The 23,675-nt window shown below is 35.0% G+C and overlaps 2 protein-coding genes across 4 annotated transcripts; both read left to right on the forward strand.

Moving 5' to 3' along the window:
• Positions 1-345: 345 nt before the first annotated feature.
• LOC102625218 (uncharacterized) lies at positions 346-18,250 on the forward strand. Of its 2 annotated transcripts, XM_052433121.1 has the most exons (32): positions 346-589; positions 688-810; positions 921-1,078; positions 1,334-1,378; positions 2,509-2,587; positions 2,709-2,782; positions 3,864-3,970; positions 4,693-4,875; positions 5,332-5,529; positions 5,655-5,871; positions 5,959-6,033; positions 6,117-6,469; positions 6,822-7,014; positions 7,132-7,390; positions 7,481-7,820; positions 7,996-8,176; positions 8,281-8,421; positions 8,514-8,775; positions 8,930-9,388; positions 9,943-10,400; positions 11,309-11,445; positions 11,522-11,703; positions 11,798-12,181; positions 12,384-12,509; positions 12,893-12,958; positions 13,044-14,857; positions 14,956-15,235; positions 15,936-16,166; positions 16,738-17,268; positions 17,441-17,573; positions 17,772-18,034; positions 18,109-18,250. In XM_052433121.1, the coding sequence occupies exons 1-31, from the start codon at positions 521-523 to the stop codon at positions 18,026-18,028; spliced, it is 8,115 nt and encodes a 2,704-aa protein (XP_052289081.1). In that variant the 5' UTR covers positions 346-520; the 3' UTR covers positions 18,029-18,034; positions 18,109-18,250. The 2 variants fall into 2 exon arrangements, with proteins under 2 accessions (XP_052289081.1, XP_006489855.2); XM_006489792.4 differs by having other exon boundaries at positions 17,772-18,250.
• A 641-nt stretch (positions 18,251-18,891) lies between these two features.
• LOC102625861 (probable magnesium transporter NIPA2) lies at positions 18,892-23,435 on the forward strand. Of its 2 annotated transcripts, none has more exons than XM_015533776.3 (9): positions 18,892-19,290; positions 19,383-19,611; positions 19,724-19,780; positions 20,738-20,828; positions 21,050-21,210; positions 21,352-21,479; positions 21,563-21,700; positions 22,711-22,803; positions 22,946-23,435. In XM_015533776.3, exons 2-9 carry the CDS (start codon positions 19,485-19,487, stop codon positions 23,111-23,113), a joined length of 963 nt encoding a protein of 320 aa, XP_015389262.2. In that variant the 5' UTR covers positions 18,892-19,290; positions 19,383-19,484; the 3' UTR covers positions 23,114-23,435. The 2 variants fall into 2 exon arrangements, with proteins under 2 accessions (XP_015389262.2, XP_006489857.2); XM_006489794.4 differs by having other exon boundaries at positions 19,391-19,611.
• The last annotated feature ends 240 nt before the right edge of the window (positions 23,436-23,675 follow it).

Genomic DNA, 23,675 nt, shown 5'->3' on the forward strand with positions numbered 1-23,675 from the left:
TTTATTACAAGAAAAGTTAGAAGGGTCAAATTTAAAAACATAAAGTATTGTAGTTATTTTCGTAAGTTTCCCTAATTACTCTTTAAGGCAGCAAATTTGTTGTCAATATCGGTCATCTTTGGTTTTATAAGAATGAAAAGCGTTGCTCTCTTCCTCCTACACAATTATATCCCATTGGGACCCGGCCCATTTGCTAACCCCACTTGGTGAGGATGAATCCTGGGCCGGCCCCGTTTGTAGTAACATACTAAAAACGCTTTCTCGCGGATTCGGGATCTCTGAAACCCGGACAGGATCCGATTTTGCTATAGTCGGTTACTCGGTTAAGGAGCAAGAGGGACAGGGTGAGGAAACAGGGGTTTTGGGTTTAAAAGAGGGTTTTAAACAATGTTTCACTCCATTTTGCTAATAAGTTATTGTCGCATAAACCCAAACGAAACTTCAATTTTCTGATTTCATTCAAAAAGAATAGAAGCGGATACGAAAGTGATTCGGCTGCAAAAAAGAAAAATTAATTGAGATGGCGACGGCAGAACACGCTGCGGCCGTCAAGTCTCTCAACAAGTCCCCCGGCCGTCGCCGCTTCGTCGTAAGCTCCTCTATCTCTCTGGCCTTTATTTTATCGAACGCAAAAAAAAAAAGATTTTTATTTATTTAAATTGAGAAACTTTGGTGTGTGTGGTACAGTTTAAGAGTTTCTCTCAACAAATAGATGACATCGAAATCAATGTATTCAGAAGCCTTGATAAGGTTAAAGCCGAGCCATCGGAGGGCTCCTCATTTTTGCGCGATTGCCTCATTCAATGGAGAGTACGTTTTCATTACAATATTGTTGTTGTTGTTATTATTATTATTATTTTTTTCCGTACAAGCTTCTTTTTCCTTTTTTTTAATGTTTATTTTCCTGTTTCCTAATGCAGGAATTAAATACTGCAGAGGATTTTATTTCCTTTTACGAGGAAATTATGCCTTTTGTACAGACTCTGCCTTCAATAATATTGCACAAGGAATTAATATTCTCAAAACTTATTTCGAGATTACGTTTTGAAGCAAGACTATCACTTGAGCCTATTCTCAGGTATGTGATGTAAAAGTTGATAGTATGTGGTAAATATGGCTTTTGAATAATAATTTTATCGTTTTTTCATCTCATAGTGTGGGATGAAAGCAAATTAGTTTTCAAGCTACACTGGTAAGTGTTTACCCAAACACTTTAAGCTACAACTGACCAATGACAATACCAAACACACCCTTTAGTTTCTTTCTGTTTATCAAAAGTTTGTTCTGCATTAGGTCATTTTGTTTGGATCTTAAAATGGTTTTCCTTCGACAGGCTGATTGCAGCTTTATCAAGGGATCTCCTTAAGGATTTTTTACTGTGAGTTTTCTATTTCCTCAGATTTAATTGAACTTGTTGTTGTTGAGCATTTTATTTTGTCTGCTTTACCAATCTGTGCATTATCCTTATCTGGTTCTGGCTATTGATGATTTTTCGAATTTCGTATGTGTCCAAATTTCATGTGCTATTTGTTCCTTGCAGTAAATTCTCTGCCACCTTTGATAAGGATCCATTATCATATGCTAGGAATTAGGAATTGGTGTGTGAAACACAAACCATATTTGTTTGGTGTGCTTATAGATTTTGAGTTGATATTGCGACAGAATACCGCAAACTTTTACTGTATTATGCTGAACTTGAAAGGGTAAAATTCTAAAGGCTAAGATCATGAGGTTTTCAAGCAAAATCTTTTTAACTTGTATGTTTTAGTTTAGACATCTCTTTGGGTTGGTCCTTATGAAGCCATACAGTTGAATGCTGAACGATATCATGTCTAAATCTTTCTGAAGTCAGATACAAGCATCTGTTTGAATTGAGGATTTTCTGGATGTAGACCAGATTATTGTCCAAATATAATGTATTAGGCTATAAGTCATATTGAATAGATTTGGGTTTGAGAATATCTACAGTTTGTTGCATTCTTTGGTGGTGAATCCTCAGCTATATGCTCAGGGCCGTGTCATTTGAGGATGATGAAGTTAGAGATCTTTAAAGTTCCTATCCTTCTTTTTCTTTTGACGTATATTTAAAAGATACCTTTTGTACGGCAGCAATTTAGGGTGCGTTTGGGATTGAGGTGCTGTAACTACAGCTACTGTGGGAAAAAAACTGTAACTATAAAACAAAAGTTAGTAATACATAGTGAATGTAAATTTTAAATAATAATTTTGATAAAATTATTAAAGATATAATAGATTTTCCATTATACAAATGAAAAATCATATCAACATAGCTTCTAAGCTACAGCAGCTAGTGTTTATCAAACACTTTAGTGCTGTAACTTTTAAGCTACAGCTGCCCAACCTCAATTCCAAATGCACCCTTCGAGACCTTTAGATTTTGATATGCCTAGGCAACAAATTTAGATTGGCTTTAACCCATTCATTTAAATTTATTGTGGGTAAGTACGTGTTTATTTATTTCTGATTTGTATCATTCTTGTTTGGCAGTTTTTTGCCTAGGATTGCTGATTCTCTGGTTTCTCTCCTGGAAAGTGGTGCTGATAGGGAGCCAGATATTGTTGAGCAGGTGAAAGCTATGTTCTTTCCGGATTCTATATTTTAGTTGTTAAAATCAAATTTCATTTTTTTTTATTTGTCTGCATTTCTTCCTTGATATTGACTGTGTAAATTTGTGGTCTTCTTTGCAGATTTTTACTTCTTGGTCATTTATCATGATGTATTTGCAGAAATATCTTATTCAAGATATAATAAGTGTTCTCAAGTAAGTATCAGTTGATTTGCACCATAAGGATGTATAGGTACTATAGATTTTCATGGAGAGAACAACTTTCAGTTGTATCTTTTAGATAAATGAAGAATAGTGATATTCCATTCACCTGATGTAATAATTCATCAAATCTGCTAGCATCTAAAAGAGTCAGGTGCATCATGTGGATTGATTAAATAAAGCTTGACAACAATAGTTGTAGAGGGTGTAGGTCCCGCAGATTCTATTTCTAGGGCCAACATTGGGGAGAAATTGATGCCATGGCTATGTGATGGTTAGAGAAGATTGGTTCTTTTGTAAGCCTAGGGTTGTTACTATGAGCTCACACCTAAGAAACAAGGACTTGTGCAAAAGGGAAGTGCCTATGGTAGTTGAATAAGCCCTTTATGGTTCAATTGCAGTCTAGTTGTTATAGATGTATTATGTATCTACCTATTTATACTGGGAAACAAATGTCAAATTTTTATGGTTGGTACCAAAATGAGTCAGTATTCACAATTACTTGTTTATCATCGGTCCCTGATAATCAAAATATGTCCCATATTTGGAGGATTTGTGGTTTAAACTCTCTCCAGTAAAATGAGATTTTAGGATATGACTGACGGTTAGTCTTCACTACCAGAACAATGATATAATTTCAAAGTTATAAGATCTTCTATGTTTAATTAAATGTTTTGCTAAACCATGGTTTATGTAGTATCTGTGGAATCTCGACTGGAGGTTCAAGGTAAGTATTGAAATAAATTCTTAGCTTACAGGAAAGGATGAGAAGCTTAGGTTATGTGAAATATCCGTCTTCACACTACAGCAGTTAGTGGGCGACTTATGAGTTTCTTTGAAAATTCTATGAGTGAGGAAAAAGAGATGAAATCGATCATATGATTTCTTGAAGAAATACTAACACTGATCCACATATCAAAACCCAAAAGAAAAATAACCAAAATAAAGAAGCAAAAAGGAAAAGAATGGAAGATTGTTAAGAAACCCAGTCAGTAAATCCATCGTGCACACTATTCTTTCGTTGTTACGTACTCTTTATTTGTTTATAATTTTTCTGCATTTTTCCTTTTTGAAGGATCACGGTAAAACTAAGATATTACTCAAAGGATTATATCCAGGAATTTATGGCTGAGGCTACATCATTCTTGCTGAGGAATGCACCTTTTAAGAAGCTTAAAGCAGGTATCAAAATTCCGTATTGTTTTTAAGTTCTAAGCTTTCTTTTAGTTATGCATTTTAATGACTGAAAAAAGGTGGAAAAAGGCTAATCAATTTATTGAGAGTATAAAGCATGCTTTCAATGAAATTATTTTTTTCCATGCATGTTCAGAACATTATTTCAAGGTTCTGCATTTATTTTACTGGTAGTTGGTTGCATGTTAGTGTGCAATTGGAAATCCAAAAAGTTCCTTCAAATCAGTTAGGTTCATAAATAAGCCAGCCAATAAACTTTGGGGATATTTGGCAAAAGCTAATGTTGGAAGTTTTGTCTCTGAGGTTTGATCTTTATGAGTAAACTAACACATTTCTTGTCGTTATCTTTTCCTTTGGGAGCTATATTATATACTTATCGTCTATCATGCCTCTGCTGATTTTTTCTCATTAAACTTTGAACTATTTGCACAGAGGAAATTTGTTCCTTGGTTGAGATTTTCAAGGACTTCTAGATGCACAAATGGATTCATACTGAAGTTTGAGATGTTTTTTTGCGGTGTTAATAAGATCATTTTTCTTTGTTGCTCACATATTTTTGTCCTTTTAAGACCCTGGCAATAAAAGTTTTATTGTAGCAGCGGTTGGTTTAGGGCTGTGTGGTGTTGTGTTGAAAAGACTTTGTTAAGCTGGTGAAATTGACTTTGTGTTAAAGTGATTGATGTACACAGCTCATAACTGAATTGTAACAGGTATCCAAAAGATCATGTTAGAGGTTGTGAAGAAACAATCACCTGCCCGAAAATCTGGAGTCAGTGCTTTGCTTTATTATGTTATGAGAGGAACATCATCAGGGGTTCATTCAAGCGCAGAGCGAGTTTTGAAGTTATTGATTAGCCAGTCTGTATTTTCTATTGGTGATAAGTTCAATCAAGGCAAGCTCTTTTCTTCTGACAACATTTTGTATGAACAAATTAATGTGTGTTTACAATGCATTTCATTGTTAATTATAACTTAATCAAATCATTCCATTAGGATTCATTGAAACTAAACATGTGATTTTTTAATAATCATATTTTGATCGAATACCAGACTACTGTTTGCATTTAGAAAAGATTTGCTTACGATGAATGCATCAGCAATTTATTTTGGATCAGTGTCTCTTACTCTGAAACTAGAAACAAGAAAAGAAAAATTGGGTGTCTGGTGTAATCTGTACAAAGGGGCTTGTGCAATAGGGAATTTTTATAATCAAACTAATTGAATGAGTGATGTAGGACTTCCTGTGCTTCCCCTAGGTTAATGGCTGATCTTCCTGTTGAAAATATAATTTTGGATGTCTGGTAACTATGACCCTGACTTTGTTGTTGTTGTTGTTCTCTTTCTCACAGGTTCAGACACTATTGTTGAAGTTCTGATCACAGCTTTTCAGAGAATATGTTCTAATCTGGGATCAAAGGAGTTTATGTGGGAAAACTTATATCGAGAAATAATTGACTCTGTAGATAATAGATGCCTTTTTCATCTTGGTTGCCTTTTGTCACTGCTTATTGCTACGGTTGAAATTGATAATGGTCAAGGAGTTTCTGGTAAGCTAAAAACTAAATTTGATATTTTGATTTCTATCTTATCATGTTCATTGTTATTATACGGATATAATACACATATGTGTAACTCTTCTGCTTTCAATGGGAACTGCTTTTTGTGCGAACAGATTATCAACCAGTGCTTGAACTCGTGGATGTTCTTAAACGTGTGTTTATCACGCCTTCCAAGAATGTTAAGGATGTAGATCATTTATTTGAAGTTGTTGATAAGGTTCTGCAACTAATGCTGTGCATTCTCAATGGGCTTCATGGAGCAAATGATATGGACACTATCACAGACTGTTCTTCGCAATGGGCTCCTGCATTTGAGTTGAAGAATTCAAGGTAATGCCTTAAGTTGAGGAATTTGGATTTTGTGTCATCTCTTTTTAGCCTCAGTTTTTTTATAACTTATGCGTACATGGGTTTCAGTTCGTTGAAATTTATTGGAAAGCTACTACAATTGGACCCTTGCGTAGTCTATACATTTAGAGTGAATATATTAAGGTAATATCGACATGTCATATCGTTTAGCTTTTCTCTTTGTATCTGGTTACGTTCTTTTTTAACTCATGTTATTGTTTTTTCAGTGCAATAAATGATATGATAGAAAATTCACAGGACGAAGTTATTTGTCTACTGTTGTCCTTCTTTGACAAACTGCAAATGGAACCTGAGTGCTGTAACTTCTTAGATGGAGTATCAGAAGGACGAGTCTTGAGGATTCGCGGTTTCTTGCAGGAGGCTGTCTGCTCTTGGATCAGCGTGATAAATAATGTTGTTGCTCATGGAAATTCATCATCTATTGAAATTGATGAGGCTAAATTGGCTCTGCTTTGGGGAATTGTCAGATGCTGTCCTCGTATAATGGATGTGCAAGCAAACTCATCGTTGCTGATGGAGCTGATAGATGCACTTCATCGGCTTTCAATGGATGAAGCTGGTAAGACATCTTCTATTACTAAAAATTTGAGCATCACTTTGTCTGAGTTGGTGAACTTTATTTATAATCGGATTTATATTACACTTGCTTAACTGGAGTCATTCTTTGATGAAAATGCTAGAGAGAGCTTTCTAATTGAGGTTGATGGATTTATATGCATTGTAATTTCTGTGATCTCTTTTGTTGTGCTTGCTTTGCATATTTATTCTTTATCTGAATGTGCTTTTTAGTGTATCCTAATGGTTGGCACCAGTTTATTGAGTTGCTCTGTTGAGTGAAAGTGCATAATGGCACTTAGTTCTGGATTTCATTTTCTTTACATGTTCATTATTTATCACAGTTGTTCTTTCAGAACTTTTTGCAGGTGTTTCTAAGCACATATGGCAAAGCCTAATTGGAGCTTCTTTATCTTCCTATCATGAATTGCATTGTGCGAAGCAATCTGGACTTGAAGAAACAGGCAAAGTTCTTCATCTTGCTAAAACCTGCAAATCATCCTCACAAGTATTGTGTGCTGTTGCTGATTATTTAGATTATGTGCATAGGTAGGTCTTTGTGTCAATTGTTGATGTTTTCTGATCTGCATTTACAATGTTAGTATATTAAATCGTGCTGATCATTTTTTTTTTTTTTTTTACTGGAAATTTTGATACAAATATTAGAACTATATTGCCAGCAGACAATAGCCATGGAAAATACCACCCAGAGCTAGAAGCAGAAAAGGTTGAGGACGCAGTTGTCATATATGCAGATAATTTGTGCCACTCAGACAAGGCAATCCGTGTTTCAACTCTTAGAATCTTGTGTCACTACGAACCTTTAACTTATGAAGACTCTACGATGGATCAACCGCCTGAGAAGAAAATGAAAACTGAAACTGGTGTTCCTCATGCTTGCCCTGTGGATATTCATGGCTGTAATGTATGTATGGTTAGATTCTTGCCGTGGTTACAAAATTTGTAACTATTTTGTATTTAAGATACTATTCTCTGATTTCCCTCAAAATATCAGGTTATTCATCTGCTTCTCTCCATTGAGGCAACACCTCTTTCAATATCTACAAGCAGGAAGTTATCCCTACTCATCTCTAGAATACATATGGACCTAGGCGCTGGAAGGATATCTGAAACTTATATACCCCTTGTGTTGAATGGGGTTCTTGGTATCTTCCATAATCGTTTTAGCTATCTGTGGAATCCAGCATCTGAGTGCCTTGCAGTTCTGATTAGCAAGCATGTTGGATTTGTGTGGAATAAACTTGTTCGTTACTTTCAACATTGTCAATCCATTTTTCAGATATCTCAAGATGAACTTGACAAGCCGAGTTTTAAGTTGCCTGACAAGTCTGCTGGTATGTTAAAATTAATTTTTGCTATTATCTTGGTTTTATTTGAAGGATTCTTCTTATTCTTTATGCGGTACATGGGGATGTCAAATTTTTTAAAATTCAATTCAATCTAATTTTATCGAGGAATATAGAAATGTAACATTGGATGTTTAATGTTACTCTTGGTTTCATTGCTCAGATCTGGTCGAGTGTTTTAATTTGTTTGTTTCTCCGGCGTCTGATAGCACCCCACATGGAACAGTGTTGTCTCTGTTGCTTCAGTCCTTGCAAAAAGTTCCTTCTGTTGTTGAGGCTCAGTCTCGACAAGTTATACCTCTGTTCTTGGACTTTTTGGCCTACAATATTGACAATCTTGTAAGGTAGTTGTTCAATAAATTTTGTGCCTTTGATTGAATATCTGTTTTTGTGTGTTTTGCTACTTCTGAAAACCCAAATCATCATATTTAGATTTTTGACATTGCAGTGTGGGATCATTCAATTCAAGTATTTGCAAAGGCAAAGAGTGGAAGAGTGTCCTTAAAGAATGGCTGAACTTGTTGAAACTGATGCGAAACCCCAAGACTTTTTATAAAAGTCAATTTTTAAAGGATGTTCTACAAAATAGGTTGGTGCTAAGTTGGATGATGTTTGTAATTATTCATACTCTTCAATAACTTCCATGATTTTAGTTAATCGTTCATTGTTGTTCTCTAATAGGCTTCTGGATGAAAATGATGCTGAAATACAGATGAAGGTTCTTGATTGCCTTTTGGTGTGGAAAGATGATTTCTTAATCCCTTATCATCAGCATTTAAGAAACTTGATCAATTCAAAAAGTTTGAGAGAAGAACTGACAACATGGAGTTTATCTAGAGAATCACATCTAATTGAAGATGATCACAGATCTAATCTTCTGCCTTTGGTTATTCGTCTCTTGATGCCAAAAGTCAGAAAATTGAAGACGCTTGCCTCTCGAAAGGTAGGCCTTTGTCGAATATACTGTTTATTTTACTTCTGTCATATCAGCATTATGGGCTTTTGAACATGTATTGAATCATGTTTTTCCTTTAAACACTGCAGTAAATTTGCAATGCATTCTGTATTTCTCATTGTTATATTTTTTCCCATGTCAGCATGCAAGTATATATCATCGAAAGGCGGTTCTGTGTTTCGTAGCTCAACTAGATGTTGATGAACTCCCTCTCTTCTTTGCATTGTTAATAAAGTCCCTGGAAATTATTCCCAAGGGAGCTGATGATGGAGCATTTTGGGAAAAACCCTATTGCAATATGGAGGAATTTCAAGAATATAGTTTCTTGAAGTTTTTCACCATAGAAAACTTAGCATCTCTGTCGTGGAAAAAGAGTCATGGTTTTCTGCATGTAATTGAAGACGTTATTCGAGTTTTTGATGAATTACATGTTGGGCCTTTTCTTAATTTACTGATTGGATGTGTTGTTCGGGTATTGGCAAGCTGCACTTCAAGTCTTGAATTTTTAAAAGGTTGCGGATCTTCTGTAGTGGAAAATCATGCAAATACTGACTCAACTTTACTGGCGAAAGACAATCTTGCAGGAAAAAATCAGGGCCAGGTATTGTTCTTACTATATTGATAGCTTTGGAATGTCATTTGTTATTACACTCCTTCAAAGGTGTATTGAAATTGAGCCATTTTTGTATTAAGATTTGTGGCGTACATGAATGAATGCCAAGTAGTTGCTCATTATTTTATTTTTAATTTCAGTAATGCTGGTGAGCTAGAGGTTTTTTTTATTTGTTTTTTTTTTTTTTGTTTTCATTTTATCTTTTTCCTGGTTTTTTACTCACTTTTGATATATTTTCTCTTCGCCCTCTCTGTTTCTCTCTCTCTCTCCCTCTCTCTCTCTCTCTCTCTCTTGTTGATGTGTTGGCGCTTGTTTGCAGCCACTGATATTCTATGTTGGCTTTTTCCCTTTTGTTTTTGAAAACAATTCTTTTTTCTATTTTTTCCTCGTTCGCTTGCATGTGATGAAAGTCACAATGCTGTAGGAAGCAATCTGTGTTGTTTGTGAGGTTCCAGTAGTTCATTTTCATTTACATCATTGGAACTGAGTTGCATTTGATGAATGTGGTGGTTTTGAAATGAAATTGTATGATCTTTTTGCAGATCAGTTCAGCCATGAAGCAGCTCAAGGATATAAGATCTTTATGTCTGAGAATACTTTCCACTGTTCTTAATAAGTATGTGGATCATGATTATGATTGTGATTTCTGGGACCTGTTCTTTCAGTCGGTGAAACCTTTGATCGATGCTTTCAAGCAGGAGGGTTCTAGTAGTGAGAAACCAAGTTCACTGTTCTCTTGCTTTTTGGCCATGAGCAGAAGCCACAGGCTCATATCTCTATTAGAAAGGGAAGAAAATCTGATCCCTGATATATTTTCAATTTTAACTGTCATGACTGCCTCTGAAGCAATTGTATCAAGTGTTCTGAAGTTCATTGAGAACCTGTTGAATCTTGATAATGAGGTGGATGGTGAATACAGTGCTATTAAAAAAGTTCTACTGCCAAATGTTGCAACACTTATCAGCAGCTTGCATTTTCTCTTTCAGTGTGCAGCCAAGAGGTTTGAACAATGCTGGCTTGATAACTTTATCGATTATATTTTTCCGTGTTCTGAAAGGTGTCTTACAATTAATGAAACTTGATTGTGGGTTTACTGGAGGTTGATTCATGATCTGTGACTAAAGGTGCTTCGTTGTAGTTTAGTTTGATAACTTGTAGACTTATCCTGCCTCTGGAAAATTTAGACATGGCTTTGTTGATTTCCTAGGTAGTCAAATGATATAAATATCACAATTTTCAATTTTACTTACAGTATATTAGTCAGGTGTTCGGTTGCATTTATCTTCGATTCCAAATAAATTGATTCCTGGATCTCAGGCCACAAGTAGCATTTGAATTTTCAGAGGCTCAATATTTCTTGTCATATTAAGAAAGCATTTTAGGAAACTTATTTTGAAGCCCTTTTATGGCTTTACTGGAAAGTAATCAACTTCTGATGAAAGATCTCATTTCTTTTTTGTATCTGCCAAATTTGATCTCATAAAGAAAATATTCGAGGCTTCTCCTATCTGTCCTTACGTCTTTCCACTTGAAATTATTTGTTCATTTTCTTCTCTTCTTAAAAATTTTGTTTCATATGGAGTTCTCTTGGAGCCTTTCTTTATGCTGAGTGGCATCATATTTTAAGAAATTTCATGATTGGTAAATGTGTACACGTATGTGGATTCATGGTCATGTCTAATGATCTTGAGATCTTGATTATTCCGTATTATTGATATACTTCTTTTTGTTTCTGAGCAAAAAAAGGAAAATAGTAATTGTAAAATAAATAAATAAATAATGCTGCATGTTGTTTGCTTTTTTAATTTAAAATGTGAAGGGTTGAAACTGATTGTCAATTGATTGTTCATCTAAGTGACCTACTCTCCTTTATTTTTTTTTGGGGGGGGGGGGGGGGTGGTGTTCCAGGAAATTGGTCAAATACTCTGGGGAGACTGTGATTAGAATTTTGCAATTGTTATCCCAGTATATTAAAGATCCATTGGAAGCTGGGAAGTTTTTGGATATCTTGCTACCCTTCTTAGCAAAGGGAGTTAAAGATTCAGGTAAAAGTACCTCGTGATTTTTGAGATGTTATGCAACTTTTTCGTGGACTCTCTGAAAGTAATATTTGTCTTGCAGAAGTCGTAGTGAAAGTTCTGCATGTTCTTCGTGATATCATACCAGTAGCAGGGACTGGGAGTACTAAAAAAGTTCTCAATGCACTTTCTCCACTTCTTGCTTCTGTCGAGTTGGATATGCGGTCTTCTATCTGTGATCTTCTTGATTCTCTCGCAAAAGCTGACCCTTCTGTGTTCCCTGTGGTATACTATCTCTTTCTTTTCTCTATTTTCTCTGAAAGAAAATTCTTCATCCATGAAATTTGGCTAACATTTATCATAATTGATCTGAAATCAGGCAAAACTTGTCTCTGAGTTGAATGCAACCTCTGCTGTAGAAATGGGTGGCCTTGATTATGATTCTATAGTTACAGCATATGACAAGATTGGCATTGATTTATTCCATACTATAGAAGTTGACCACTCATTAGTCATTTTGTCACACTGTGTGCGCGATATGTCATCAGACGAAATGATCCTGAGGCATAGTGCATATCGATCACTTCTCTCATTTGTTGAATTTTCTTCTCTAATTCTCAATAGAGAAAGGTGCAATACACATGAAGTGATGCAAGCAGTTGATGACAGTTTGTGGACAATAGGATCCATTCAGCGCATAATAAACAAGTTTATCTTGAAGCGTATGGGTGAGGCAATGACCAGAGGAAGTAGCGTGAAAAAGGTATTGAGATTCTTCTATTTTTGCTATAAGAATTTATGATTCTACAGTGTTTTTAGCATCTCACAGGGTCCTTGCAAAGAGCTGTACAAATGGACTATTATAAAATGATTTAATAATTTAATCTTCTGAATTGAATTTTGTCATCATTCAATTTAGCGAGATTAACATGGTCTCTTTTTGGAATGGATGGTTATGATTTCAGGAATGGGTTGATTTACTGAGAGAGATGGTGTTGAAGCTCCCACAATTATCAAATCTTAATTCACTGAAAGACCTGTGCTCTGGGGATACTGAAGTAGATTTTTTCAATAATATTATTCACTTGCAGGTTATTATTCACTTTCATATAGATTTCAGATTCAATGTTGAGAATTGACTTCAATGTCTGTACATGATGTGTCCAAGGTCCCCACCATTTTTTTCTCCCGAAATACTTTGGACTCAATAAATTTTTATCTTTCCAAAAAAAAAAAAAAAAAAAAGGTTCTATCAAATAACAAATACAAAGCATTTCTTATATTTAATAAGAAATGTAGTGTTTTCATTTCTACTGTTCTTTATACTGATATTAACCTTTCTTTGTAGGCTAGCTGTAGCTATTTATAAAAAAAAATTTTCTTTACTTTTTTTCTTTTCTTTTCTTTTTTTTAATGCAGTTGGGCTCTTCCTATTAAACGGTTTTTGAGACTGATATTGTTTCTTTTCTTGTAGAAACATAGGAGAGCACGAGCACTGACGCGTTTTAGGAAAGTTGTTAGTACAAGCAACATATCAGAGGTAATTATTTTAGCAGTTTATACAAATCCATATCAGATTTTGTTTCCAATTCACTTAAACCTGCTATCTTGCTGTCAACTTCCAGGGACTTGTGAATAAAGTGTTTGTCCCACTATTTTTCAACATGTTGTTTGATGTACAAGACGAAAATGTTAGAAGTGCATGCTCTGAAGCTCTTGCTTCAATTTCCGCTCATATGAAATGGAAGTCATACTCTGCTTTGTTGATGAGATGCTTTCAGGAGATGGAAAAGAATCCACAGAAGCAAAAGATTTTGCTGAGGCTATTTTGCTCTATTTTTGATGAGTTCCATTTTTCTCAACTTTGTTCCAGCCAAGAAGCCAATGACCCTTCGACTAATGCTTTAGATGCTAACCTTGATAATAATAGTTCTTCAATTATATTGCAAAATTGTCATAATTCTATGACGATCACAGAGATAAAGACATGCCTTAATGACACTATGCTCCCAAAGTTGCAAAAGCTACTGTATGCTGATTCTGAGAAGGCCAATGTTGACATCAGTCGAGCTGTGTTGAAAGTACTGAAGTTGCTTCCAGGAGACATAATGGACTCACAACTTCCGAGTATCATTCATCGCATTTCAAACTTCTTAAAGAGTCGTTCGGATGGCATTCGCAATAGTGCTAGGATAGCTTTAGCTGATTGTTTGAAGGAGCTTGGGCTGGAATACTTGCAGTTTATCGTACGGGTTTTGCGATCTATCTTGAAGCGGGGCTATGAGCTGCATGTGATGGGATACACGCTCAACTTTATTTTGTCAAAATCTCTTTCAAGATCCACCAGCTGTAAGTTGGATTATTGTTTGGAAGAACTGCTATCTGTAGTGGGGAATGATATTCTTGGAGATGTTGCTGAACAGAAAGAGGTGGAAAAAATTGCTTCTAAAATGATTGAAACTAGGAAACAAAAATCTTTTGAGACTCTGGAATTGATTGCCCAGAACATAACATTTCGAAGTCATGCCTCAAAACTTCTCTCTGTTGTAACTGCTCATTTACAGAATCATCTGACACCAAAAGTGAAGTCAAAATTGGAAAGCATGCTAAATCACATTGCTGCTGGTATTGAACGCAACCCCTCAGTGGACCAAACTGACCTATTTGTCTTCATATATGACCTTGTTCAAAAAAGAATTGAGGAAGAAAATGATCTGCATGCAAATTCTTCTAGTAAAGGAGCCAACAATTATAAAAATGATGTGAGAGGGAAAACCATTTCTTCAGGGCGGGTAATCGTTGCTAAATCAACATGTTCACATCTTATAACAGTGTTTGCTCTTGGACTACTGCACAAACATTTAAAGAATTTGAAATTGAAGAAACATGATGAAGAACTGTTATCAAAGTTGGATTCCTTTATGACAATACTGGGCAATTGCTTGAGTTCCAAGTATGAAGATATTTTGTCAGCATCCCTTAGATGTCTTGCCCCATTAATAAGTCTGCCACTGCCGTCTCTCAAATCCCAAGCTGATAAGATGAAGGCTACTCTGTTGGATATCGCCCACAGTTCAGCAACTTCCAGCAGTCTGTTAATGCAGTCATGTCTAAATTTGTTGACTAAGCTTCTGCGCACCACTGATATTACCCTTTCTTCAGATCAACTGCATGAGTTAATTCAATTTCCTTTGTTTGTTGATCTTGAAAGGAATCCCTCTGATTTAGCTCTTTCACTTCTAAAGGCGATTGTTAATCGCAAGCTAGTCGTTCCTGAGATATATGATGTTGTAATTCAAGTTGCAGAGCTGATGGTAACAAGTCAAGAAGAATCAATTCGCAAGAAATGCAGCCATATTTTGTTGCAATTCTTGCTTGATTATCAACTTTCAGATAAACGGTTGCAACAACATTTGGATTTTCTGCTGGCAAATCTGAGGCATGTCTTTAATAGTGAAGATTTCTATTTGTTTATATTTTAACTTTTCCCCCCCCCCCCCCCCCCCCCCCCCTAAAACGGCTTCATTATTGTTGCAGTTATAAGCATCCAAGTGGAAGGGAAGCCGTGCTTGAAATGCTACATGTAATTATAAAGAAATTTCCACAAACTAAATTGGATGAGCAATCTAACACGTTATTTCTCCATTTGGTGTTCCGTTTGGTTAATGACCCTGATAATACAGTCCGGTTAATGATTGGTGTAGCTCTAAAACTGCTTGTCGGACGCATAAGTCCACATTCGCTATATTCCATACTGGAGTACAGTCTATCTTGGTATTTAGACGGAATGCAGCAACTCCAGAGTGCTGGTGCACAGGTAAAGGTTTCTCACTGTAAACTGTACTCTCAATTGTAAATTTTAATCTGATGTCCTTTCTTGTTTATTGAGGAGATATATCTATATGTAGAGTACAATGCGTTCTCTATAATAATTTTTTTTTTCACTCAAATGTTATAAGGCCTTGACTTGTCTTCCATTTCATTAAAAATTTAGAAGTATCTTTTATAAGTTGAAGATTTTATTCAAAATCTTAGTCGAATTAGGTGCTTCAATCTAGTTTACTCATGACCATCACCATTGTTAAAACCTCTGATATGATACATCTGTAACTTAGTTAGATGTATTAACTATTACAGAAACCAAATATCAATGCCAATGGTTATATGTAGGCTATGAAGACCTTTTGGTTCCAAGGAGAGTAATCTTTGGTTGCTTTAGCTTCTACAATGGTTGCTGTCTGCTAACCATTTGGCTGAATATTTATTAGTTTCCTACTTACCATGTGTTTATGTTGACTGATCGATATCCCAGCATCTCTGTTACCTGGATTATATTCCAGTCTTCCAAACTATGTTGTCATCAAGTGTATGGTTATCTGAGAAGTACTGTTAGTTTTGAGATCATAAGGTGTCACCGGAATTTAACAGAATTGGTGGTTAAATGGCTATCCTTGTCAGCTCTATGTATGTTGTTTGGGCATGTTCCTATTCTGATGGCCGTTTGATGCATTGTACAGGTCTTGGGATTGCTGGTTGAAGTTATGAAGAAAGACTTTCAGGAGCATATTGATATTGTATTGCAAGAGGCAATAAGCATTTTACAGTCCACTAAAAATATTGTGGAACAGCAACTGGATCTTCCTGATGAGACCACCATTCCCTTCTGGAAAGATGCGTACTATTCACTAGTTCTGTTGGAGAAGATCCTCTGTCACTTCCCTGATATTTTGCTGGATACGCGTCTGGAGGTAACCATTGTCTTCCTGTTAAGAAGATATTTTAAGAATTTCTTTTGTGCTCAATGTTAGATTTTGTAGAATGTTGATTGTGCAGTGGAAGTGTGGAATGGAAGCAAGATCATATGCCAGTAATTAGAATGACAGTGCTTGTGATAAATTGGTTTGGATTGTAGATTGCTTTTTGTGTGTAAAAATGTGAACAAAATTGCAAATCTCGAGCATGAACAGTGTTTTTTAAATAAATTTCTTTATAAATATAAATTATGGAAATTACTCAGCTGCAAACATATATAAACATCAATGTATAGAGCTGGAGAATACTGCTGAATTAGAAGTTCAATTGCTGAACATTCTGATGCACATGCATCTAAATTGTGCTGTTGAAATTTATCTTGCTCTTCTTCTGTCCACTTTGTCCATTTTAGTTGCGCTTTAGTGAGTTTCAAGTTTTGTTTGTCTTTTTCTGATGATGTGCAATTTTGCCATCCTAAGTGGCCCTGATTTACTGTTAATTACAGCTGTTGGCTTTTTGCTTCCCAATTTTTATTAATAGTTTTACTTTCTTTTGCCTCATTTTCAGAATTTATGGGAAGCAATTTGTGAGTTGTTGTTGCACCCCCATACATGGTTGCGTAATATATCAAATCGCCTTATAGCCATGTATTTTGCTGCTGTTACTGAAGCTCGCAGGGAAGACGGCGAGAAGTCATTTGGAGATTTCTTCCTGATTAAGCCAAGTAGAGTCTTTATGATAGCTGTTTCACTATGCTGTCAGCTAGAGACCCAAGATTCTTTTGAAGATGCTTTCAGCAACCATATTACCGAGAATCTTGTGTCTGCAATCTGTAATATGCATTCTTTCAGAGGATATATGGAATGTGCAGATTTTCAAAACTTCTGGTCTAACCTTGGACAACATGAGCAGGGTCTATTTCTTAGAGCTTTTCAGTTGCTTGACTTGAGAAAAGGAAGAGGATTGTTTCTATCTATTATCTCTGGAGCAGGTGACCAAAATGATTGTCTTGCCTCTGGTGATTTCCAGTATTTGCTCGTCTCCAATTTGCTCAAAAAGATGGGAAAGATTGCTCTTCAAAAGGATGCTACTATTCAGGTTGGTCTGCTGGAGTCTGTTGCATTTGAATTTTTTATATGTGGAGGATGGTAGAGAATTTTTCAGCCTGTTACAATTAATTTTTTATTTATTTATATGTATATTTTTATTCTTCGCTTCTTGTGTTGATTAAAATACTAACTGTTACTGTAATTTTAAATGTTTCATGTAGATGAAAATCATCTTCAACACTTTTAGGCTCATTTCATCAAAAATTAGTCAGGACTACTTGCAGCGCTACGTGGTTCATATGCTGCCATCATTGTATAAAGTTTGTGAAGGATTTGCGGGGAAGAATATCCCTGGTGAGTTTTGTCGTTCCCATCTGAGAGTACTAGTTCGTATGATATGCTCTTTGACCTATGTTGTCAATCATAGGAGGAAATTTTCATGAAATGCAGAACAAAACTGAATTTCTTATAAAATATGTACTAAATAGTATTTGTAATATCATGATCATTCAATGTTCCTTATCCACAAGCTGCTGTCGTTGCATTTTTCAGATGATCTAAAGCAATTAGCAAAAGAAGTAAGCGATAGCATACGGGATACATTAGGCGGCCAGATTTTTGTACAGGTCTATAATGAGATCAGAAAGAATCTCAAGGCAAAAAGGGATAAGAGGAAACAAGAGGACAAGCGTATGGCAGTAGTCAACCCAATGCGGAATGCCAAGAGGAAGTTGAGAGTTGCTGCCAAGCATCGTGCCAACAAGAAGAGGAAGATTATGACAATGGGAATGGGGAGATGGTTACGTTAGAACGTACAAGCGATCGTTCGTTATATTCTCATGATTGAGAATCAATTTTGTAGGGATAATTGTACGTTGTGTTGAAAATGCAAGTGTAACCTTTTATCTTAATGCTGTATAGACATGGCCACGTGGTCATGGAGATATGATGGAATCTGGTGTTGAGATTCTTCTTCAATACATTGTAAGTTAAGGCATTAATGAGATGGGAAAAAAGTATTTATTCTATAACGCATAAGTTTAAGCAGTCAAGTAAGCAATATGCCGTTTGCATTAATATAGGCCTGAATAACACTGCATTCAAAGATTGCTGTTGATTTTTTCCCCAAATTAGCCTAACTATAGTCTTCATATTTCTGTTGCTCTGAATTTGTAGCGTCTGGAGACACACCCCGTAGGCAAAAGTCCAAGCCTATTAAAACGTCTTTAATGGTCTCCCCATTTCTCAACAAAGTGTTCCGATGGGTGGAAGTTTATTTATTGGTATTTTATTTTATTTTAGTCTTCGGGTTGGACTTCAAACCCTTCAGATAAGTCCAGTTCAATATATTGATGGATAGGATTAATTTTGGATGATCTTTTCTGTGAATTGATTGTATTTAAATTGTTTCTAAAATTTTTGATTTATCCTTTATTTTTATTAAAAAAATTAAAAAAATTAAAGTTTTTAAAAGTTAAGAGAAAAATTTAAAAATAATTAATTGAGAGAATAATTTAAAAATAATCAATTGAGTGAACAATTTAAAAATATTCAATTTATGAGATTTATGTGAGGATAATTCAAAATTTACTTTCACATGCAAAAATATAAACGAGGACAAAATTGGAAAGAAAAAGCCCATTTAAGCAAAGCATGTTCATGTCATTACATAAGAGCCATGGGGTCACAGATTATAGAGAGCGCGGGACTCGGAGATTATATCATAAATTGTGGCTGTGTTTTATCGACGTTGAACGTAACGGTCTTCAGTTTCCCATTTCTCAAAACTTTAAACAAAACAACTGAAAAACATCTACGACAGCAGTAACAACAACACTTTCTCAGATAATTTTTCTTACCATTTTTAGGCTCAAACCCAAGAACCAAACCATCCATCACACAAATCAACATCTCAAAGACTCAAAAACATTCCTTCCAAAAATTTAAAAAAAGAAAAAGAAAAGAAAAACCATCATCAAAACTCCCTACATGATCATATTTTGACATGATATGACACACAATATGGGCTATTAATATTCCCAATTTTCCCCTTTGCAGTTTGCCAAGAAAGGTACAATTAATTCTTTGTCATGCATGAATGAATATTAATAATTATGAATGTGATGTGTGTATAGTGTTTTGAATTGAATTTGATGGATTCAGTGGAGCAGGGATTTGGGGTTGATCATCTTGGCATCTGCAGAGAAAAAAAAAAAAAACAAAAACAAAAAAGAGAATTTGATAATTGGTGAGTTTATTTGGTCAATGGGGATATCATCAGACAACGTTCATGGGTTTGTTTTGGCTGTATCATCAAGCATTTTTATTGGCTCCAGTTTTATTATTAAGAAGAAAGGCCTCAAAAAAGCTGGGACTACTGGAACAAGAGCAGGTGAATTTCATTTCATTTTATATCCCCATAATTTATTTGATCAATTAATTAATATTTGATTATTGAATTGGTGTTCTTAAGTATTTTGTTGCTTGTAATTTAATTTGATCAGGTTCTGGAGGATATTCATACTTGTATGAACCTTGGTGGTGGGCTGGGATGATAACTAGTAAGTTTAACATTCTTATAAGCTCTTTTGGTTTCAATGGAACTAAGAATAAATGAATTGTTTTGCTTTGCTTCCTGGTTAGTTTTTATCCTTTTCTTTTACTATGGGGAATTTATATGTGTGTTATGATTGACAAAGTTTGTGTATGCACTATTAGATACCAGTGAAAAGTTTTATCAAGTACCTGAATTCTATTACCTGATTAACTTCAAATAAAATTTGTTGTCGTTAGGAATTAACAAACTGCGAATATGAACACAACTGCATGCCGGTGAATGTAGAAGTACTATTAACATATGTTGGAACAGTGATTTACTCATACACATGTTCTAGTGTTCTACCACAGTTTTTTCAGTGACTCATTCGAACATGAAGTCACTATCCTGCGTCTTTGTGTTTGTTGGCAGTATGGTAAACATTTTTGTGAGTGCTTCCATTGATACCGATAGAATAAAAGAATGCTGGTTTGAGCATGGTTCATGGTGGACATAACACAATAGTTTATCTGAATGACTTGTGGAATGAACTTTGGTTTTTAGGAATAACAAACTGGAAGCCTGAAATATGCTGAGATTTGCAGAAATTATGAACATGAAGAGAATTTGTAATTTTATAATTTGATGACATTTCCAACTTCATTGAAGATGTTACTTCAGAAATGTTAAAATCTCATTAGAAGTGGATTGTGGTAAAATAGTTTTAATAATAAACCCATTTGGTAGTTTCAGTTGTCAGAGGATAAGAACATAACCCTTTTAAAATCATGAGGATATATTGTGGAAAGATTGATATACCCACGCACGTGCGCACACCTACACAAGTTTGCTTCCTCTTTTATGTTTTTTGTTTGCTAGAAAGGGTCTATTAACTAGCTATCATATCTCCTCTGTCATCTAAAATCTTCTGATGATTGCTTCTTTTCAATATCTTTTAATCTGAATTATTCTGTTTTTGTAGTGATTGTTGGGGAGATAGCTAATTTTGCTGCCTATGCATTTGCACCTGCAATTCTTGTAACTCCTTTGGGAGCGTTAAGTATCATATTCAGGTAATGATGATCTTATCAACACTGATTGCAGTAGCGAATTCAAGAGAAATTTTTGTTTCTTTTGCTTGTTCCTTTTAAATTTATTAGTCCACATACATGTATGTTTATTTCTACATACATATATAATAGGTAGACAGTAGACTAAAATGGATGGCTGTGTTTACATTATTAAGTGGACCTATTTTTTTGTATTAGTTTCTGATGAGATCATTATTATGCAGTGCAGTGCTAGCTCATTTTATTCTGCGGGAGAAACTGCATATATTTGGTATGCTAGGATGTGCTCTGTGTGTGGTGGGCTCCGTAAGTATAGTTTTACATGCTCCACATGAGAGAACTATTCATTCTGTTAAGGAACTGTGGCACCTAGCTACACAGCCAGGTATTTAAGAAGTAAAACAAAATTTGATCATTTTAGCAGCCTGATATATTCGTTTTATTATTAGTCAGGGCTAATTTCAATCGCTTAAGGGAAGGATTAGTTGCATGTCCAACAGTTTACACAAATGTTCATTTTTTTCAGGTTTCCTTGTCTATGGTGGCATAGTTTTGGTTGTGGTGGGTGTCCTAATTTTTAAGTTTGTGCCAACTTACGGGAACAGCCATTTGATAGTATATGTTGGAATTTGCTCAGCTATGGGCTCTATTACGGTCTGCGCATCATCTTTGAAACTTGTTTATGCTACAACGAAGTTTGATTCTCCAGTGAGTCTAATACCATTATTTAAATGCAGGTGATGAGTGTGAAAGCATTAGGTATAGCTTTGAAGCTAAGTTTTTCAGGACATAATCAATTTGTCTACTACCAGACATGGATTTTCACTGTGGTAGTGATCTTTACCTGTCTTTTGCAAATAAACTACTTGAACAAGGTAAATTTGTGAAAATTCTCTCCATCTCTTTTGACTTTTTTTTGCTAAAGCTCTTTTTCCAAAGACAACTGAACTTATACATTTTAAAGGTTGAAGTTAGCGGATTATATAGGACAATTGTAGTCACTGAATCAAGAATGTCGGTTCAGCCAAGTTAAAATTTAGTATATAACTCACAGAAATCCCTAAGCATAACTTGTGAGATGGAAGTTTCGTCTATGAATTAAAATTGCATTCTGGTGAATATTTATCTTGGAAATATAATCTCTTGCATTGAATTTTTATGGTAAATTCAGTGGCTTTTAGAGGTGACCTTATTCTTTCTCCTTAACTCATTTCTATACATAACTGTTTGCAAACTTTTATTTTCTTAGCCTTCAAATATCCGACAATATTACTGAAGAAGGTTGAATTTTCTTACAAATCTTCTAAAAGGAGATGATTTTTACGACATGACTGGAACCTGTAAATTTTCAAGCAGAGAGGGTATCTCAACACAAAACCAAAAGTACTTATTCACTGAAAATATATAGATGAAACAAGCTCACCACCTTGATTGATTAATCATCAGAATCTGCTTTTGGCCTGGTAACAATGAGCATAAAAAAATAAAACTGATATGATTCAGTTTTCACCTTTCCTCTAACCACGGATTATTCCTTTTTTTTTTTTAAACTTCTCTTTCGGTGGTAAATTTCCCTTTAAACGCCAAAATTCAACTATCCATCTTGCAGAATAATTATAAGTCCTTGCTCTTATTTGATTTTGGGGCAGAAACATGTTTAACCTTGTCGAGTTCTCATACATGGTGCAAACTGTAAGCCTTTAAATCATAGTTCTTTAGAGAACTTGTTTACAATTGCATTTGCATGATGAGTAAAAGATTACTGTAATATGATATGATTTTTGCCACATAATTACAATCTTTTTTTGATGATTTCTATTTTATAAATTCCTATTTGCAATGGAAAGGTTACATTTTCTTAACGAGTAGCGCCGTGTATTTGCAGGCTCTGGACACCTTCAATACGGCTGTTATATCTCCAGTCTACTATGTCATGTTCACAACTCTCACCATCGTTGCTAGCATAATCATGTTCAAGGTATTGAATTAAACCAAGTTTGTGACATGCTTGAAATGTTGCTTTTTCTTTACCATCATAATACTATAATTAAGTTTTTTCAGTTACTAATAGGTAAAATTTCTGCATTTTCTTAAAATTTTTTTCTTTCTAATTACAACAGGACTGGGACTCACAAAATACATCACAGATAGTGACAGAATTGTGTGGCTTTGTCACAATCCTATCTGGGACATTTCTTCTCCACAAAACAAAAGACATGGGGGACAGTCCAAGCAGCGATTCCCCGGTCTTTACAAACCAAAACACTAATCAAAACTCAAGTTGTTGATAGACATATCAAAGTGTATGGAAGAATGATAGAATTTTTGCATTTTCGTCCTCCCGGAGAATACCAGTTTCAAGATTCAAAGAAACCTTTGTGAGTGAAAGAATTCAGGAAAAGTTTATTAGTTAAAAGAGGAATGTTTCTTGATGAGAAAGCATGGGGCACAACTTATCAGAAGATACGTAGGAATTCTGACAGATTTAGATTCTTTTTTTTCCCTTCATCATCTTTTTCGCACGTTGATAGTATGTGTATACATATATATTATGGACAAAGATGGTTGTTTTCACAGGAAATTTTACACAAACTTGGTGTTTGTTGCAAACCTATTGTGTTTGCATGTACTTGCTTTTGTATAGGGGTGTTCACGGATCAGATTTTACGGATTATAAATTTTCAATTCAATATAATCTACGAATTGGTGAAATTCAATCTAAATCTAATTAATACATCTACGGATCAGATGCGGATTTAACTCGATTCATATCCAATCCACCATTTTGTAGATTGGTTTGCAGACCGAAAATTTTTAATTATTTCCAATCCACGAACTAACTAAATAAAA

This window comes from Citrus sinensis, chromosome 9 (assembly GCF_022201045.2).
Source record: "Citrus sinensis cultivar Valencia sweet orange chromosome 9, DVS_A1.0, whole genome shotgun sequence".
NCBI lineage: Eukaryota > Viridiplantae > Streptophyta > Magnoliopsida > Sapindales > Rutaceae > Citrus > Citrus sinensis.